At 40.5% G+C, this 21,782-nt stretch overlaps 1 protein-coding gene across 3 annotated transcripts in view; it reads left to right on the forward strand.

The window, feature by feature from the left end:
- The window catches only part of LOC128690933 (SH3KBP1-binding protein 1), an 82,188-nt gene that overhangs the window by 29,070 nt on the left and 31,336 nt on the right, over window positions 1-21,782 (forward strand). For all 3 annotated transcript variants that reach the window (XM_053779717.2, XM_053779718.2, XM_070088387.1), the window contains 2 exons: window positions 4,943-5,146; window positions 21,570-21,686. In XM_053779717.2, the coding sequence (XP_053635692.1) occupies window positions 4,943-5,146; window positions 21,570-21,686 (321 nt within the window). The remainder of the gene's footprint in view (window positions 1-4,942; window positions 5,147-21,569; window positions 21,687-21,782) is intronic.

Below are 21,782 nucleotides of genomic sequence, written 5' to 3' on the forward strand. Positions count from 1 at the left end.
TAAGAGCTGTTACCTACATCAGCTCATTTGAAAGCATTTTTATTGTCATGAGACATACAGATAGGGAACAGGATGAAGTTGGAGCCACAGGTACCATCCAACTTACAACTGAGTTTGGTTCCGACCAACTGGTCGTAAGTTGAAATGGACGTAAGTCGAACTTTACTACTGAATATCAACATCACATTTTTGTAATGACTTTATTTATTTTGTTTTATTTTGGTATTTCATTTTTTACTTTACTTTTTATGCTGTTAGTACTGTATTTTATACCGTAAGGTTTAGGATAAACACTGTGTACAACACAAACAGTTGTTTATTTCCTAGAAATTTGGCATACAAAACACGGTCATAAGTCGAATGGTCATGTGTTGAGCAGGTCGTAAGTTGGATGGTAGGTGTATCTGTGGGCAAGCATTTTCATCTGATCAACTGACTTTATTTCATTGACATCATAATGCTGTACGAATGTGTTCCAGACTCGAGTCATCCTGGTGATCAATGATCTCGGATGAAGATTGAGACACTTATGCAACATATGGGAATCTTTATTCAGGAAACATTTCGCCACACAGTGGCTTCATCAGTCCAATACAAAGCAGAAGGTGTAAGGAGAGGAGTAGTTTGAGGTAATCAGTCCCTCAGCCTGGAGTCGATGTGTTCAGTCCATCAAACTTGTAGAATGTGGACTGAACACATCGACTCCAGGCTGAGGGACTGATTACTTCAAACTCCTCCTCTCCTTACACCTGCTTTGTATTGGACTGAGAAGCCACTGTGTGGCAAAACGTTTCCTGAATAAAGATTCCCATATGTTGCATAAGTGTCTCAATTTTCAACTTGTCGGTTTTTCAAACCATTCATCACGATCTCGGATGAAGTTGCTGCTTTCTGCCCATCTTGTGGTATAGAAGCTTGCTTCATGCTGTCCTCAAAGTGGATCCAAGTGTGGTACTTTGACAATATTGGCCATGTACATAACAGTAAGGCCACCCACATCCCTCCTGTGTTGAAGGCTCTGCTGAAATGGCAGATCTATCCAGGATTGGTCCAGGCGAGAGATGAGACTTCTTGCTCTGTTCTCTACTCTGTCAAGCAGTCACAGATGAGAAAGGGATGGGGGCAAGCAAACCAAGAAAGTGGAGCATACTCAAGGTGTGAGGATACTTGTGCCTCGTACAGAATCTTGCAACCCCTACTGTCAAGCAGATGCGAGATACGGCGAAGTGCTGTAAGCTTCCTGGCTGCCTTTGTTTGCAAGATTTACAACGTGGTTCTTCATGGTCAGTTTGGAGTCAAATTTCACCCCAAGGATATCAACTTCTTCCCCAGGTGCCAACTCCCTCCCATTCATCCTTACTACTGCACCGGCATTACCATCATGGTGCCTAGAGACCATCATCATTTGTGTTTTCTCAGGTGCAAATGTTACTTGCCATCTATTTCCCCAAGCTGGTATAGCTCTTAGCTGGTGATTGATGTAGCTTAGAGCAGCTGGCATTTCTTCTCTTGGATAAGTGAATGTCAGTGTACAGTTGTTGGCATATGCATGGGATTCTGGGATGAGATGAAGGAGGTCATTGAAGTAGACATTCCATAACAATGGTCCCAGCACACTTCCTTGTGGAACACTTGCCCCAATAGGATGTCTTGCTGTTTCCATTCCATTGAGAATTACCCTTAGAGATCTACCATGAAGGTAGTCACTGAGGAGACATAGCATAGAGCCTGCAGTTTTGTTAAGAGGCCCTGGTGCCACACCCGGTCGAAAGCACCAGCAATGTCCAGTGCTACCACACAGCTGACTTTCGATTCATCCAGTGACTGGTGCCACTTAGTGGAGAGGTTTAACAACAGATCAGCAGCAGAGTAACCTTTCCTGAAGCCATATTGACGATCACAAAGTAGTGAGTGGTAGTCAAAGAACTCTGTCTTGAGATTGTCTCAAGGATCTTGCTAGTGATTGACAGCAGTGACACTGGTCTGTAATTGCTGATTTCTGCTCTGCTCTTCTTTTTGTGAACAGGGACTACACTTGCCTCTTTCCACAGAGAAGGCCATTTACACTGTACTAGGCAGTGCTAAAAGATGTGAGTTAGAGGTGCTGCTAGCTGGTCTGCACATCATCTCAGCAATCTAGGGCTCAACTTGTCTGGGCCCACAGCCTTTTCTTGGTCAAGCAATTAAGGAAATGCACCTTCTCCTGCCTTATTGTCACCACTGACAATTTTGACAGTTCTTGCAGCTAGCCAAGGAGGGTCCCTTGCTGGATCAGGAACTTGCATTTTGGTAGCAAAGTGTTTGGCAAAGAGGTCCGCTTTCTCTTCACTACTAGTAGAGGTGGTCCCATCCTGTTGATTTAGAGGTGGAATGAGTTCATCAGGCAGATAACTTTGTCTGTCCTTGACCAGGGACCACCAGGTTTTGGAGCCTACTCTACCTGATGCTAGCTTCCTTTTTGTGTCCATCTCCCATTTAGCAATGGTCCACTTTTGAACATCACTCATATGCCTACAGGCTTGCCTGTGCAAGTTCCTGTTATAAGGTGGTAGGATGTCTCTTATACCTTTGCCATGCCTTGTACTTAGCAGTAGCAGCCTCTCTACAATGAAAGCCAAACCAAGGCTGATCTATAGGCTTCGTCACATATTGCCGGTGAGGGATGCATTCTTGTTGTAGATTAAGGATGTGTCCGGTGAAGGCTTTCACTTGTTTGTCAACATAAGAACATAAGAACGAAGGAACACTGCAGCAGGCCTACTGGCCCATGCGAGGCAGGTCCAAGTCTCCTACCGGCTTAAGCCAATGCACCCAACCCACTCAGGCCAGGTCACATTGACTTAAGGGAGGAACACGGCAACCGACCTGGTAGCACAAGCTATCAGGTCCAACTCACGAGCTGGAGAAGAGCATTCCGAGCTCAGAGCAAAGGGCTGGCCAATTACCTCTTTGCCATAGCCAGGTTGTGTGTGTGGACTCCTCACCTCGTTCTGTTGGGATCTTAAGTGTTGTAAAAACAGCCTTGTGGTCAGATGATCCAAAGTAGCCGAGGGGTTGGCAAGTGACTATACCTTCTGCCAGATCACTCACTACTGGGTCAAGGGAGGAGCCAGAGATGTAATTAGGGAAATCAACAAAGTTTCTCATGTCAAATACTGCAAGAAGGTCATCAAAGTCCCTCTGTATAAGGTGTTGGTTGAGGTCACCAACAATTATATGTTGACAGTTGTGTTGTAGCAGAAGGGAGTCCACATTTTCCATTAGGGAGTTGATGAGGTCTGCAAGTTGCCACTGAGGTCTGTACATTGCACATGCTAGTACAGAGGTACTAGTGTTTATGCATAGCTTGAAGAACATCATTTCAAGATGAGTAGGGGTGGCAACATCAATGTGCTGGGCATGAACACTTTTAGAGAAGCACACAGCAACACCTCCTCCTTACCCTTGCCTGTCTCTTCTCATCCATGAGGTGTAGCCAGCAATTCTTGCAAAATTTTCTGGAGTCCTGTCGTCCAAAAATGTTTCAACAACAGCTATCATGTCGGGACATCGAGTGTTCACAAAACTGTGTGCGAGTTCTCCAACATTAGTAATGAAACCTCTAATGTTGGCTGACAGGATGCTGATAGACTGGCTCCTCATGATGTGGTCAGCTTGAGGTGGTTGGTGTGTAAGGCATGTAAGGTGCCTGTCCTCGAGAGAAGTAGGGCACTGAAGCAGCTGCAGGGATGTAGGTCTGGTCTTGTATAAGACACAATACCACCTGCTGGGCTGAGATAGGAGTAGCTGAGTGGGTGACATGTGAGTGTGTTCACCAATTCAGAGATCCTGCCAGTTTGTTCCGAAAACAGGTCTCTAAACAGGTGGTACTGTCTTATCAAGTTCCTTTTTCTTCCGACACTCCTCCTTATGTCCTTTCTTGTGGCAGTAATTACACCTGGTATCTCTCTCTCTCTCTCTCTCTCTCTCTCTCTCTCTATCTATCTATCTCTATATCTATCTCTCTCTCTATATATCTATCTATCTCTCTATATCTATCTCTCTATATCTATCTATCTCTCTATATATCTATCTATCTCTCTCTATATCTATCTATCTCTCTCTATATCTATCTCTCTCTATATATATCTATCTATCTCTCTCTATATCTATCTCTCTCTATATCTATCTCTCTCTATATCTATCTCTCTCTATATCTATCTCTCTTTATATCTATCTCTCTCTATATCTATCTCTCTCTATATCTATCTCTCTCTATATCTATCTCTCTCTATATCTATCTCTCTCTATATCTATCTCTCTCTATATCTATCTCTCTCTATATCTATCTCTCTCTATATCTATCTATCTCTCTCTATATCTATCTCTCTCTCTCTATATCTATCTCTCTCTCTCTATCTATATATCTCTCTATATCTCTCTATATCTCTCTCTCTATATCTCTCTATATCTCTCTCTCTATATCTCTCTCTATATCTATCTATCTATCTATCTTCCTTTCACCACTATGGTTAGCCTCGCCAAATGTCTCCATAGTCATCTCACTAATACACCTTGTCCTCTTCTCTCCCTCCAAGCCTGTTTAATCTCAAACTTCTCCTGACACACCCTCTGAAGAAAAATACCCCTTATTTCCTTCATCAGCACATTGTAAAGGGATTATGGCCTTCTGATGAATTCTGCTTACAGATCAAAAATCTGTGAAAATAAGGTGATTATCTAACCAGGAGGCATTCCTTACATGAGATATTCTTCATGATGAGATACTACTGGTGACCTTTCTCAATGATGATATTTTTTTTTCTTCATATTTTTCTCTTGGGTTCTGCCTCTTTGTTACTGATCAACCAGTGTGGCACCTCCCAACCTCATGGTCTTGAAGTTGTACAAAATGTTTTGTTTCTCTTTCCTGTGAAGTTTAATACCTAATTCTGTTTTACAGGGACTTTCAACCTCGGTGTGCCAGTAGAGTATCTCTTTTTTATCGGGTCACAGTTAGTGGCACTTTCCTCAGTTGGGAAGATTGGTGTTTGGCATGCTATGACACAGCACTGGCAGATCCAAGAAGTGCTGCCCATTGCATCTTTTGATACTGCTGGTTCCTTCCTCTTACTTGGGTGTACCAATGGCTCTATTTATTATATAGGTAAGTCATCATTGTTATATTAAATCTTGTAATGTCTCTCAAAATCTCTTACAACAAGTAACAGTGCATTTTTGATGTGCCTAATAATATTTAGTAAAAAAATTAATGGAGGTTGGGTAAGGGTCCATGTACGTAATTTAGACCACCAAGAGTATTTAACGTTAGGCCACACCAAAATAATGAACAGTACAGTATAAGGAGAGGCATATGGTTCAGTAAAACATATTTGTAGGTATAGCATACACTACAAGAAATGTGCTAATAAAGTTGTCTATGGAAATTTAACAAGAAATGAAGATATGATCATATTTTTTTTTTCCAACCCCTAGGGGGATTTTGGGAATCAGCAACATAACTCCATTTATTAAACCTTTACAAGTGAGGTAAATCACATCTAGGGAAGTCTCACCTACTGCATGCCATGAAGTGTGAAATTTGTCAGGTTGGGTGACAGAGATATTGCTAGTCTTATGGATACTTTAACCCGTAAACAGTCCAAGCAGATCTACGTTCACATGTGTAGTGCTACAAAAGTAGATCTACGTTTTTTTTACACATTTTCAAATGTAAAAAAACTAAAAAGATCTACTTTTTTTACATTCAAATGTTGAAAAAACGTATATATACGTTTGGACCGTTTACGGCATGCTTATGTTCTGCAGTTTTCATGCAAACAACACATGATGTTTCTCTTTCATAATATTTCATAACTCTTGAGCCAGCTTTGATGTCACAGGTTATGTGTAGTGAGTATTTTAAGGTCAAAGATAGTCTTTATAATCGGGTAAAATATCTTTGCTGCTTTTTACCCTCTGCAGGATGTCAGATATAATGTGGTTAAACATAATATCCATACAAGAATACTTACAGAGCCTGTAACAGCAACAGCACATGTGTCGCCTGTCATGACAAATTAACACACCTCATAGTATGGAACAATGCTAAATTAGTAACTAATGAGGAAGAGATTAAAGGAGGATATCTAAAGCCATCAGAATATTGAAAATCCAAATGAACACAATCAGAGAGCTTTCAGTATTGCACCACAACTTAAGCAACTTGTTCTTGGAAAAAATGGATTGACAGTAATGACAGTCACAGTTAATCTGTTACAACCATATCTTGAAACCTCTCTTTTCCTACTTTAACCCTTAAACTGTCCACACATAGACATATGTACACGTGCGCAGTGTTCTTAACGTATATCAACATTTTATTTTTCATTCCTTCAAATTTGGCACAATAGGCCCGAGTCGTCTAGACATAAGAGAATGGGTGTGCGCAGTATGAAAAAAATTGGTGATGCAGGGGTACCGCATGGTAGGACCAGTTAGTTTCAGCTCCATCTTGGGTCAACATCATGGCAAACCCTTGTGATTCACTGATAAGAGATAAGATAAGATAAGATTTCGTTTGGATTTTTAATCCCCGGAGGGTTAGCCACCCAGGATAACCCAAGAAAGTCAGTGCGTCATCGAGGACTGTCTAACTTATTTCCATTGGGGTCCTTAATCTTGTCCCCCAGGATGCAACCCACACCAGTCGACTAACACCCAGGTACCTATTTGCTGCTAGGTGAACAGGACAACAGGTGTAAGGAAACGTGTCGAAATGTTTCCACCCGCTGGGAATCGAACCCGGGCCCTCCGTGTGTGAAGCGGGAGCTTTAGCCATCAGGCCACTCGTTGTATTAACACTACTATTCTTGGACAGTGAAACAGAACCCGAGTTTAGTTGATTTGACAATGATATGGCCACTAATGATCAGGGAATTAGTGAAACTATTTATGACAACCCAGATGACCCTCAGCCCATGACCTCTGAGGTGGTCAGTGTGGCCATGCCAGACCCTCAGCCCAGCACCTCTGGGGTTGCTAATGTTACTACCCAGAGGCAGCTCCACAAGAGGAAATTATCATTTTCCAAGTGTTACGGTGCTGACCGTAGTGAAAGTGACATAAATGATGATGATGATAATCGATTTTATGCCTATAGATGATTCGTCGAGTGAAGGTGATTATCATTTTCCCCAGTGAAACGTACTTTTAGGCGTCGTAACCTACGTTCAGGCAGTCTGCCATGTGTAGTCAGTGGCATGGGTCATGGCAGGTCACAATCCAAAGCCCGTGCCACTGACAGTGATAGTGATCATGAAGGAGAGTATGCTGGGATGGAGGAAGAGGGAGGTGGCATGGTACCTGGACCTCGTGGTGTGGTGGGTGGGCAGACAAAGGATCGCCCGGCACCCTCTCAACCATGTGCTGCCTCCACTCCTGTCCCCCCTCCTGCTCCCCCATGCCCCATGCCACAGGTCCACCCTGCACCATCTGACCACGAATGGAACTGGTCAGCAAGTACACCATTCATACCACATCCTTTCAATTTTGATGCCAGTGGAAATGGCATCATGCCACACTGTCCCATTACAAATGAATCTACAGTGTTAGACTATTTTCAACTATACTACTTTGATGAGCTGATCACGAACCTGATTATTACCCAGACTAACATGTACTACCAGTATACAATGGACCACAGAGATGTTTCAGAATCATCACGGCTGCGCAGGTGGAAAGATACAACTGTGGCTGAAATGTATTTATTCCTTGGGACTCTCATGCTTATGCCACACACATACATGTATAAGAACAATATAGCAAACTACTGGTCCACAGACCACTTCATCAGTACTCTAGTCTTCCATGACCTCCTTCCCTGCAACAGATTCACTCTGATGCTACGAATGTTGCACTTTGCAGACAGGAATACGCCGAACTGAAATGACCTCCTATACAAAATCCGGGAATTGTTCATGTATGTGAAGCACAAATTCAGTGCCTACTTTTATCCCTTCAAGAACATTGTTGTTGATGAGTCCTACCTTTATCTAAATACAGTGGACCCCCGCTTAATGATCACCTCCCAATGCGACCAATTATGTAAGTGTATTTATGTAAGTGCGTTTGTACGTGTATGTTTGGGGGTCTGAAATGGACTAATCTACTTCACAATATTCCTTATGGGAACAAATTCGGTCAGTACTGGCACCTGAACATACTTTTGGAATGAAAAAATATCGTTAACCGGGGTCCACTGTATTGTTCGCATATATGCTTCACTGTAAACACTTGATCTACACATCCCCTACCCACTCTAAAGCTTCTTTGCTCATCCGCAATCCTACTCTCTGTCTTGCCTCTAATTCTTTCAGTAATAACCCTACCGTACACTTTTCATGGTATACTCGGTAAACTTATTACCTGGAGTTTACATGGAGAGAGTTCCGGGGGTCAACGCCCCCGCGGCCCGGTCTGTGACCAGGCCTCCTTAGGTCAGTGTCCCAGGATGCGACCCACACCAGTCGACTAACACCCAGGTACCCATTCTACTGATGGGGAACATAGACAACAGGTGGAAAGAAACACGTCCAATGTTTCTACTCTGGCTGGGAATCGAACCCAGGCCCTCACCGTGTGAAGCGAGAGCGTTAACCACCAGGCCACCAGAGCCCCTATAATTTTTACAATCTCTTTTGTCCCCCTTCCCTTTATATAAAGGAGCTATACATGCTCTCTGCCAATCCCTAAGTATGTTCCCCTCTTCATTACATTTCTTTCTTTCAACACACCGGCCGTATCCCACCGAGGCAGGGTGGCCCAAAAGGAAAAACGGAAGTTTCTCCTTTTACATTTAGTAATACAGTGGACCCCTGCCTTACGATGGCATCGCGTTACATTAAATCCGCCATACAATACATTTTAACGCAAATATTTTGCCTCGCCTTGCGCTAAAAAACTCGCATTACGTGATTCGTCCGGGACGCGTCCCACGTGTGGCCTCGGCACCAGTGTTTACAAGCCAGCCAGTGCGGTCGCATCCACGCATACATTCGGCACATTTCGCCTTATCCCAGTGTTTCTTGTGCTTGTAACTGCAAAATGAGTTACCATGAGCCCCAAGAAAGCTTCTAGTGCCAACCCTGTGGTAAAAAGGGTGAGAATTAGTATGGAAATTAAGAAAGATTTTGAAGGGTTTGGGGCTAACTCTGAGAAGCCTATGCCAGTTGTGGAATTCATTGTGCCTACTTCAAAGATTAAGGAAATGTGTGCAAAGTGCGTTGAAGTGCAAACCTTTATGGATGAAAATCACCCTAACACTGTTATTGCAAGCCGTGCTAGTGACTATTACAATGACAATGTTGTGGCCCATTTTAGGCAAATCTTAACCCTTAAACTGTCCAAACGTAGATCTACGTTTTTTCAACATTTGAAAGTATGTAAAAAAAATTATCTTTTTTGTTTTACATTTGAAAACGTGTAAAAAACCTTTTATCTACATTTTTTTTTTTTTTTTCTATATTTCAAAATATGTAAAAAAAAAAAAACGTAGATTTACTTTTGGAGCACTATGGATGTGAACATCGATCTGTGTGGACAGTTTAAGGGTTAAAGGAATGGGAGGTACAGAGCTCTATGGACAGATTTGTTGTGCGACAGAGGTCCAGTGACTCTCAAGCTGGTCCTAGTGGCATTAAAAGAAGGGAAGTAACCCCGGAAAAGGACTTGCTACCTCAAGTCCTAATGGAAGGGGATTCCCCTTCTAAACAATAAGTTCCACTCCCCCTCCTCCTCCCATCCCATCAATCATCACCAGATCTTCAGTAAAGGTAAGTGTCATGTCATGTATTCTATTTTTAGTAGAGTAGTAATTGTGCATGTCTTCTTCAGTTTGTGTGTATTAAAATTAATATTTCATGTGGTAAAAAAATTTTTTTTTCATACTTTGGGGTGTCTTGCATGGATTAATTTGATTTCCATTACATGTATTTCTTATGGGGAAAATTAATTCACCTTATGATAATTTCGGCTTACGATGAACTCTCAGGAACGAATTAATATCATAAGGCGGGGGTCCACTGTATATACAGGAGAAGGGGTTACTAGCCCCCTTGCTCCCGGCATTTTAGTCGCCTCTTACAACACGCATGGCTTACGGAGGAAGAATTGTTCCACTTCCCCATGGAGATAAGAGGAAATGAACAAGAACCAGAAAGAAAATAGAAGAAACCCAGAGGGGTGTGTGTGTATATATATACTTGTACATGTATGTGTAGTGTGACTTAAGTGCAAGTAGAAGTAGCAAAACATACCTGAAATCTTGCATGTTTATGAGACAGACAAAAGACACCAGCAATCCTACCATCTTTCTTTCTTTCAACACACTGGCCATATCCCACTAAGGCAGGGTGGCCCAAAAAGAAAAACGAAAGTTTCTCTTTTAAATTTAGTAATTTATACGGGAGAAGGGGTTACTAGCCCCTTGCTCCCGGCATTTTAGTTGCCTCTTACAACACGCATGGCTTACGGAGGAAGAATTCTGTTCCACTTCCCCATGGAGATAAGAGGAAATAAACAAGAACAAGAACTAGAAAGAAAATAGAAGAATACCCAGAGGGGTGTGTATATATATGCTTGTACATGTATGTGTAGTGTGACCTAAGTGTAAGTAGAAGTAGCAAGACGTGCCTGAAATCTTGCATGTTTATGAGACCGGAAAAAGGACACCAGCAATCCTACCATCATGTAAAACAATTACAGGCTTTCGTTGTACACTCGCTTGGCAGGAAGGTAGTACCTCCCTGAGCGGTTGCTGTTTACCAACCTACTACCTAGGCTTACATACATTTATTAAACAAAAATACCAACCACTCCAGCACTATATCCCCCCCTGCTTTTAACATTTAACATAAGAAAGGAGGAACACTGCAGCAGGCCTGTTGGCCCATACTAGGCAGGTCCTTTACAATTCATCCCACTAACAAAACATTTGCCCAACCCGATTTTCAATGCTGCCCAAGAAATAAGCTCTGATGTGCAAGTCCCACTCAAATCCAATCCCTCCCACTCATGTACTTATCCAACCTAAATTTGAAACTACCCAAAGTCCTAGCCTCAATAACCCAACTAGGTAGACTGTTCCACTCATCAACTACCCTATTTCCAAACCAATACTTTCCTATGTCCTTTCTAAATCTAAACTTACCTAATTTAAATCCATTACTGTGGGTTCTCTCTTGGAGAGATATCCTCAAGACCTTATTAATATCCCCTTTATTAATACATATCTTCCACTTATACACTTCGATCAGGTCTCCCCTCATTCTTCGTCTAACAAGTGAATGTAACTTAAGAGTCTTCAATCTTTCTTCATAAGGAAGATTTCTAATGCTATGTATTAATTTAGTCATCCTACGCTGAATGTTTTCTAACGAATTTATGTCCATTCTGTAATATGGAGACCAGAATTGAGCTGCATAATCTAGGTGAGGCCTTACTAATGATGTATAAAGCTGCAGTATGACCTCTGGACTTCTGTTGCTCACACTTCTTGATATAAATCCCAGTAATCTATTTGCCTTATTACGTACGCTTAGGCATTGCTGTCTTGGTTTAAGGTTGCTGCTCACCATAACCCCCAAGTCCTTTTTGCAATCTGTGTGGCTAAGTTCCACATCATTTAACTTATAAGTGCTAGGGTTATGGACACTCTCGAGCTTCAGAACCTTGCATTTATCTACATTGAACTGCATCTGCCACTTTTCTGACCAAGAATAGAGTTTGTTTAAATCCTCCTGAAGTTCCATAACATCTACGTTTGAATCAATTATCCTACCTATCTTTGTGTCATGGGCGAATTTGCTCATATCACTATTAATTCCCTCATCAAGATCATTGATATATATTATAAACAACAACGGAACGCCACTTGTTATAGATCCCCACTCGGATTTAACCCCATTTATGGACACACACTGCTTCCTGTCTGTGAGCCATGACTCGATCCACGAGAGCACTTTTCCCCCAATGCCATGAGCTGCCACTTTCTTTAACAGTCTATGGTGCAGAACTATCAAAAGCCTTACTAAAATCTAAGTAAATAATATCAAATTCTTTTTCGTGGTCAACAGCCTCAAAAGCTTTACTGAAGAAAGTTAATAAATTAGTTAGACAAGACCGGCCTCTTGTGAATCCATGTTGAGTATCATTAATCAAGCTATGCTTATCGAGATGGCTTCTTATAATCTCAGCTATAATTGACTCTAGTAATTTGCCTACAATTGAGGTCAGGCTTATTGGGCGGTAATTTGACAGTAACGGCTTGTCCCGTTTTAAAAATAGGAATTACATTAGCCATCTTCCACATATCAGACACTACACCTGTTTGAAGAGATAAATTAAAAATATTAGTTAATGGTTCACAGAGTTCCATTTTGCATTCCTTAAGGACCCTTGAAAAAACCTCATCAGGACCCGGCTAAAGCTCCCGCTTCACACACGGAGGGCCCGGGTTCGATTCCCGCCGGGTGGAAACATTTGACACGTTTCCTTACACCTGTTGTCCTGTTCACCTAGCAGCAAATAGGTACCTGGGTGTTAGTCGACTGGTGTGGGTCGCATCCTGGGGGACAAGATTAAGGACCCCAATGGAAATAAGTTAGACAGTCCTCGATGACGCACTGACTTTCTTGGGTTATCCTGGGTGGCTAACCCTCCGGGGTTAAAAATCCGAACGAAATCTCTAGTCTGTCTATCTGCTTCACAACCATTTCACTAGTGACTGTGATGTTACATAATTTATCTTCTTCTAGCCCGCTATAAAAATTAATTACTGGAATATTGTTAGTGTCTTCCTGTGTAAAAACCGAGAGAAAATAATTATTTAAAATCGAGCACATTTCATTCTCTTTGTCAGTAAGATGCCCATAGTTATTTTTAAGGGGACCTATCTTATCTCTAACTTTTGTTCTATAGACATGCAAAAAACTTTTTGGGTTAGTTTTAGAATCCCTAGCAACTTTAATTTCATAGTCCCTTTTAGCTTTTCTTATCCCCTTTTTAATGTCCCTCTTAATGTCAATATACTGATTCATAAGATGACCCTCACCTCTTTTGATATGCCTATAAATTCCTTTCTTATGCCCTAGTAGATATTTCAGCCTATTATTTATCCATTTTGGGTCATTTCTATTTGATCTAATTTCTTTATACGGGATAAACGTTCTTTGAGCAGCATGTATAGTGTTCAGAAAACTGTCATATTGATAGCTCTCTTCGTTACCCCAGTCAACAGATGATAAGTGTTCTCTAAGCCCATCGTAATCTGCTAAGTGAAAATCTGGGACTGTTACTGAGTTATCGCTACTATGGTACTTCCATTCAATGCTAAATGTAATTGATTTGTGGTCGCTAGCACCCAGTTCCTCTGAAATTTCTAAATTATTAACAAGGGATTCATTGTTTGCCAGAACTAAGTCAAGCAGGTTATTTCCCCTTGTAGGTTCTGTCACAAACTGCTTCAAAAAACAATCCTGAACTACTTCTAAGAAGTCGTATGATTCTAAATTCCCACTCAAGAAATTCCAATCAGTATGACTAAAGTTAGTCTCCTAGAATTACTACATTATCGTGCCTTGTGGCCTTAACAATTTCCTCCCATAGTAGTCTCCCTTGGTCCCTATCTAAGTTTGGGGGACGGTATATCACTCCTAAAATCAGTTTTTCATGCCCCTCTGAAAATTCTATCCAAACAGACTCTGTATGTGTTACTTCAGACTTAATACCCATTTTTATGCAACAGTTCAAGCGATCTCGGACATACAATGCCACCCCACCCCCCTTCCCGATACTTCTATCTACTTGGAACAATTTAAAACCCTCAATGTGACATTCCGCGGGCATGTCCTGACTTTTTGAATTAAACCACGTCTCAGTTAAGGCAAATACATCAATCTTACCTGCACTAGCAACTAATCTCAACTCGTCCATCTTATTCCTAGCACTACGGCTATTAGCATAATAAACATTGAAAGACTCTCCTTTCTCTTTACCCTTCCTGCTCATTTCTGTTTTTCTACTAAACCTATTACTGTCCTTATCACCCAGTGTCACTGGCTTTTCAATATCTACCTTGTTCTGCTTATTACTAGTTCCCCTAGAACTCATAATATTACTACACTGGGACTTCACTGATTTCCAGCCAAAACTCATGCCACTAACTATTCCTAGTTTAAAGTCCTAACAGCTCCCTCCACTGCAGTTGCCAGTGCCCCCACCCCAGACCTAGATAAGTGAACCCCATCCCTGGCATACATGTCATTTCTGTCATAGAAGAGGTCCCAGTTGTCAATGAATGTTACCGCACTTTCCTTACAGTATTTGTCCAGCCAGCAATTGACACCAATTGCCCTGGACAACCATTCAGTTCCAACTCCTCTCCTTGGCAAAATACCACATATGATAGGGTTCCCACCCTTCCCCCTAATTATTTCTATTGCTGACCTATACCTGCTAATCAGGTCTTCACTCCTACGTCTGCCAACATTGTTGCCTCCAGCACTGAGACAGATAATAGGATTGCTCCCATTACCTCTCATGATATCATCCAGACGGCTGACAATATCCTCCATCCCAGCCCCAGGAAAGCAAACCCTCTGTCTCCTACTCCTGTCCTTCAAGCAGAACGCCCTATCCATATACCTAACTTGGCTATCCCCAAAAACAACAATATTCTTACCTTCCTTGGTGTCGTTCGTCATGACGTTCCCAGTAGTCGACTCACATTCGTCGGGTAGCGCTGAGAATGTATTAGATGTTTCCACAACAGTCTCTTTCTTCTTCATCGTTTCTACCTTTCCATTCGTCTTCTTGATCGTCAACTTCACTCCCTGCTGTCCAGCCACTGACCAGTTTCCCTTCTTGACCTGAGGACTCAAAACAGGAGGACTACTACGAATCTTCTTGTTTTCCTCGGTCAGTCGCCGAATCTCCCATCTTCGTCATCCTCAATTCTTCCTTAAGCTGTTGGTAAAGTTGCTCGATGGAGGGCATCTTGCTTCAATCCGTAGAGAGCGCACAAACAGGTCTTCACAGAGCTAAGTACACGTCACCACAGAGCTAAGTACACGTCGCCACTGTCATAAGTACACATCACCACTGTCATAATCCCGTCAGTTCCTGCTGTTTTACCCCCTTTCATTCTACGTAATGCCTCACGCACCTCCCCCACACTCACATCCTGCTCGTGTTCACTCCTAAAAGATGTTATACCTCCCTGGACAGTGCATGAAATGACCGCCTCCCTTTCTTCGTCGACATTTAAAAGTTCTTCAAAATATTCCCTCCACCTACCCAATACCTCCAGCTCCCCATCTACTAACTCCCCTACTCTGTTTTTAAATGACAAATCTGTTCGTTCCCTAGGCTTTCTTAACTTGTTTATCTCACTCCAAATTTTTTTTCTTGTTTTCATTAAAATTTCTTGACAGTGCTTCTCCCATTCTATCATCTGCTCTCCTTTGGCACTCTCTCACCACACTCTTCACCTTTCTTTTACTCTCCATATACTCTGCTTTTCCTATAACACTTCTGCTTTGTAAAAACCTCTCATAAGCTACCTTTTACTCTTTTATCATACCCTTTACTTCATTCCACCAATCACTCCTCTTTCCTCCTGCACCCACCCTCCTATAGCCACAAACTTCTGCCCCACATTCTAATACTACATTTTTAAAACTATTCCAACCCTCTTCAACCCCCCCTCCCCCACACTACTCATACTTGCACTAGCCCACCTTTCTGCCAATAGTTGCTTATATCTCACCCTAACTTCTTCTTCCCTTAGTTTATACACTTTTACCTCTCTTACTTGTTTCCATTTTCCTGTTGCCCCATCTACCCCTTACTCAACTGTAGCTACAACTAAATAATAATAACATAAGAAAGGAGGAACACTGCTGCAGGCCTGTTGGTCCATACTAGGCAGGTCCTTTAAAATCCTTCCCACTAACAAAATATTTGCCCAACCCAATTTTCAATGCTACCCAAGAAATAAGTTTTGATGATTCTATTTACTCGTTATGCAAGTCTCACTCAAATCCAACCCCTCTCATTCATATATTTCTCTAACTTAAATTTGAAACTACCCAACATTTTTAGCTTCAGTAACCCTACTAGGCAGACTGTTCCACTCATCAACTACCCTATTTCCAAACCAATACTCTTGTATATCCTTTCGAAATCTAAACTTATCTAATTTGCATCCATTATTGCGGGTTCTTTCTTGAAGGAATATCCTCAAAACCTTATTTATATCCCCTTTGTTAACCCTTTGAGGGTTTTTGACGTACTAGTACGCATAAATTCTAGCGGCCTCAAATCTAGTGGGAGAAAGCTGGTAGGCCTTCATATGAATGAATGGGTCTATGTGGTCAGTGTGCACAGTCTAAAAAAAATCCTGCAGCACACAGTGCATAATGAGAAAAAAAAAACTTTGACCATTTTTTTTGGAATAAATCAGCAACTTTGCAGTGTATTTTCGTATGGCATTTATTGTTGTATTCTAGTTTTCTTGGTCTCATTTTATAGAATGGAAGACATATTACAGAAATTGAGATGATTTTGACTGGTTTTACAATAAAAGGTGCCTTGAAATTGAGCTCAAAGTAGCAGAAATGTTCGATTTTTACCAAACTTCAAAAGTAAACAAATCGTGCCAAGCATGCAATACACGTCAACTGGTGAGTCTAATATTCTTTCACAAGTGCACCAATAATATTTATACCATTTTTTACACTAATGCAGTAGTCTGCATAACAGTAAATCTTATATTTTTTGTGAGAATAAAAATTCAAAGTGGAAAGCAAAAGAATATAAGAGGGGCCTTGAGACGTGACTAATGACTAGAGGAAATGTCATTTTAGTGCCAGGAATGTCTTTCTTGTTTATTCTGGACCCTATTCGGAAATTGGCATCTTTTGAAATTTGTGTGAAATTGGCAAAATTGCTAAATTCTGACCACTGTACTGGATAGTTGAATTTCATAAATGGGTGGTTTCTTGCACCCATTCGATAGAAAAAATGGAGTTCTAGCGAAATATTCATGTTTTTTGTCGACTAGTACAGTGAAATTGGCCGAAAATGGGGCTCAAAGTGGGCAAAATCGCCGATGCGTAAACATCGCCGAGACCGCTAACTTTGCGAGAGCATAATTCCGTAAGTTTTCTATCAAATTTCAAACATTTGGTGTCTTTATGATCGGGAAAAGATTCTCTATCTTTTCATAAGAGAAAATAATTTTTTTTTTTTAAATTTGGCCGACCCTGAGAACGAGTTTCGGAGAGGGCCTGTCGACCCTCAAAGGGTTAATACCCATCTTCCACTTATACACTTCGATCAAGTCTCCCCTCATTCTTCGTCTTACAAGTGTATGTAGTTTAAGAGTCTTCAGTCATTCTTCATACGGAAGATTTCTAATACTATGTATTAATTTAGAAATTCTACGCTGGATGTTTTCTAGCAAATTTATATCCATTCTGTAATATGGAGACCAGAACCGAGCTGCATAATCTAGGTGAGGCCTTACTAATGATGTATAAAGCTGTAAAATAACCGCTGGACTTCTGTTGCTTACACTTCTAGATATAAATCCCAGTAGTCTGTTTGCTTTGTTATGTACGCTTAGGCACTGCTGTCTTGGTTTAAGGTTGCTGCTTACCATAACCCCCAAGTCCTTTTTTGCAGTCTGTATGGCTAAGTTCTATGTTATTTAACTGATAAGTACTAGGGTTATGGACACTCCCAAGCTTCAGAACCTTGCATTTATCTACATTGAACTGCATCTGCCACTTTTCTGACCAGGAATTGAGTTTGTCTAAATCCTTCTGAAGTTCTGTGACATCTACGTTTGAATCAATTATCCTACCTATCTTTGTGTCATCGGCGAATTTGCTCATATCACTAGTAATTCCTTCATCAAGGTCATTTATATATATTATAAACAACAATGGGCCCAAGACTGATCCCTGTGGAATGCCACTTGTTACAGATCCCCACTCGGATTTAACCCCATTTAAGCATACTCTCTGCTTCCTATTGGTGAGCCATGACTCGATCCATGACAGCACTTTTCCCCCAATGCCATGAGCTGCCACTTTCTTTAACAGTCTCTGGTGCGGTACTCTATCAAAAGCCTTACTAAAATCTAAATAAACAATATCGAATTCTTTATCATGGTCAACAGCCTCGAAAGCTTTACTGAAGAAGGTTAATAAATTAGTTAGGCAGGAACGGCCCCTCGTGGATCCATGCTGAGTATCATTAATCGAGCTATGCTAATCGAGATGGTTTCTTATAATATCAGCTATAATTGACTCTAGTAATTTGCCTACAATTGAGGTTAGGCTTATTGGGCGGTAATTTGACGGTAATGACTTGTCCCCTGCTTTAAAAATAGGAATTACATTAGCCATCTTCCAAATATTAGACACTACACCTGTTTGAAGAGAAATATTAAAAATATTAGTCAATGGTTCACAAAGTTCCATTTTACACTAAGAACCCTTGAAAAAGAAGTTCATCAGGGCCCGGGGATTTATTTTGCTTTAATCGGTCTATCTGTTTGATAACCATTTCACTAGTGACTATGATACTGCATAATTTATCATCTTCAGGCCCACTATAAAAATTTATTACTGGGATATTGTTTGTGTCTTCCCGAGTGAAAACCGAAAGAAAATAATTATTAAGAATAGAGCTCATTTCATTCTCCTTGTCAGTAAGATGCCCAGAGTTATTTTTAACCCATAAGCGGTCCAAACGTATATATACGTTTTTTCAACATTTGAAAGTATGTAAAAAAAAGTAATCTTTTTGTTTTTTTACATTTGAAAATGTGTAAAAAACTTTGATCTACTTTTTTTTTGTTATAGTATTTGAAAATATGTAAAAAAAAACGTAGATCTACTTTTGTAGCACTACACGTGTGAACGTAGATCTGCTTGGACCGTTTACAGGTTAAGGGGACCTATCTTATCTCTAACTTTTGTTCTGTACACCTGAAAAAAAACTTTTTGGATTAGTTTTCGAATCCCTATCAACTTTAATTTCATAGTCCTGTTTAGCTTTTCTTATCCCCTTTTTAACATCCCTCTTAATGCCAATATACTGATTCATAAGATGACCCTCGCCTCTTTTGATGCGCCTATAAATTCCTTCTTTCTGTCCTAAAAGATATTTGAGCCTATTATTCATCCATTTTGGGTCATTTCTATTCGATCTAATTTCCTTGTATGGCATAAATGTCCTTTGGGCAGCATGTATTGTGTTAAGAAAGCTGTCATACTGATAGCTCTCTTCATCACCCCTGTCCACAGATAAGTGTTCTCTAATCCCATTGTAATCCGCTAAGCAAAAATCTGGGACCATTACTGAATTATCCCTGCTATCATACTTCCATTCAATGCTAAAGGTAATTGATTTGTGATTGCTTGTGCCGAGTTCCTCTGAAATTTCTAAATTATTAACGAGGGTTTCCTTGTTTGCCAAAACCAAGTCAAGCAAGTTATTTCCCCTTGTAGGCTCGGTCACAAACTGCCTCAAAAAACAATCCTAAACTACTTTTAAGAAGTCGTTTGATTCTAAATTCCCAGTCAAGAAATTCCAATCAATATGACTGAAGTTAGTCTCCTGGAATTACTACGTTATTGTGCCTTGTGGCCTTAACAATTTCCTCCCATAATAGTCTCCCTTGGTCCCTACCTAAGTTTGGAGGTGGGTATATCACACCTAAAATCAATTTTTCGTGCCCCTCTGAACATTCTATCCAAACAGACTCTGTATGTGTTACTTCAGACTTAATACCTGTTTTTATGCAACAGTTCAAGTGATCTCGGACATACAGTGCCACCCCATCCCCTTCCCGATACTTCTATCTACTTGGAACAATTTAAAACCCTGAATGTGACATTCTGAAGGTATGTCCCAACTTTTTGAATTAAATACATCAATACATCAATGTTACCTGCACTAGCAACTACTCTCAACTCATCCATCTTATTCATAGCACTACGGGTATCAGCATAATGTACATTTAAAGACCCTCCTTTTTGTTTATCCTTCCTGCTCATTTCTGTTTTTCCATTAAACCTATTACTGTCCTTGTCACCTAGTGCCACTGGCTTTCCAATATCCACCTCATTCTGCCTATTACTAGTTCCGATATATCAGTTGCCCCTCTTTAAATATGTACATCCTGAAGCCTACCCATCAACCTTTTATCCACCAATACATAATCTAACAAACTACTTTCATTATGTGCTATATCATACCTTTTATACTTATTTATCCTCTTTTTCATAAAATATGTATTACTTATTACCAAACTTCTTTCTACACATAGCTCAATTAAAGGCTCCCCATTTTCATTAACCCTTGGCACCCCAAATTTACCAACTACTCCCTCCACAACATTTTTGCCAACTTTAGCATTGAAATCCCCAACCACAAGTACTCTCACACTTGGTTCAAAACTCCCCATGCACTCGCTCAACATTTCCCAAAATCTCTCTCTCTCTCCACACTTCTCTCTTCTCCAGGTGCATAAATGCTTACTAGAACCCATATTTCACATCCAACTCTTATTTTACTCCACATAATCCTTGAATTAATACATTTATATTCCCTCTTTTCCTGCCATAACTTATCCTTCAACATCATTGCTACTCCTCCTTTAGCTCTAACTCTGTTTGAAACCCCTGACCTAATCCCATTTATTTCTCCCCACTGAAACTCTCCCACCCCCTTCAGCTTTGTTTCACAAAAAGATTATTCACATGTACCCAACAATATATACTCTGATAATTATACTTGTGTATACCTGTACCTAAATAAACTTACACACTGTGCTGGCATGCAGGTACACATGTGGAGACAACTTGCACACAGTGTAACTTGTACACAAGCCAGACACGTTTGCCTGGTTTGTTTACATAACTCAGCACTTGTCCTCTCTCTTGTACTCATTCTCTCTCTCTCTCTCATTTATTCGTTTTATTTCTTTTACTCACCTCTGGCCCTACATTAAGACTACAAATATTTTAAGGTAAGTAATGAGTGAACTGTATATGCATTTTATCGCTCTGGGACACTTTAAATGTCATAGAATATTATGTGTGGGTTGGGTGGCCTAGTATGGTAGCCTGGCAGCCTGGCTGGCTACCATACATACCACACTTAATTTCTTACAATAAGTACTACTCATCTCACCCTACATTAAGGCTACAAATATTTTAAGGTAAGTAATGAGTGTACTATATGTGTATTTTACTTTTTTATTGTTTGTTTTTAATGCCTATTTCTATTGCTAACATAATATATGTTATTGTAAATTTATTATGTAGTATTTATGTGCATTTATTAGTGGAAAAAAAGGGCATTCCACTTGATGACGATTTCCACTTTATGGTGGTAGCCTGAAACCTAACCTACTATATAAGTGGGGCCCTACTGTATTCTTTTATTAGTATAGTATTATGAGACATTGTGGAGAAATTTCATGAATGTTTAACTTGACACAAGTTTCTCTCCAGATATGCAGAAGTTTCCTCTGAGAATGAAGGATAATGATTTACTTGTGACAGAGCTCTACCATGATCCATCAAATGATATTATCACTGCTATCTCTGTTTACCTTACACCAAAAACAAGTAAGGTTCTTTGTCTTCTTTTACTACTTGTATTAATACAGTATTTATATAAAGATCACCAAGTAGAAGCTTAGTATTGGTATTTTGTTGACATTC

The sequence above is a fragment of the Cherax quadricarinatus genome, chromosome 24 (assembly GCF_038502225.1).
Source record: "Cherax quadricarinatus isolate ZL_2023a chromosome 24, ASM3850222v1, whole genome shotgun sequence".
NCBI lineage: Eukaryota > Metazoa > Arthropoda > Malacostraca > Decapoda > Parastacidae > Cherax > Cherax quadricarinatus.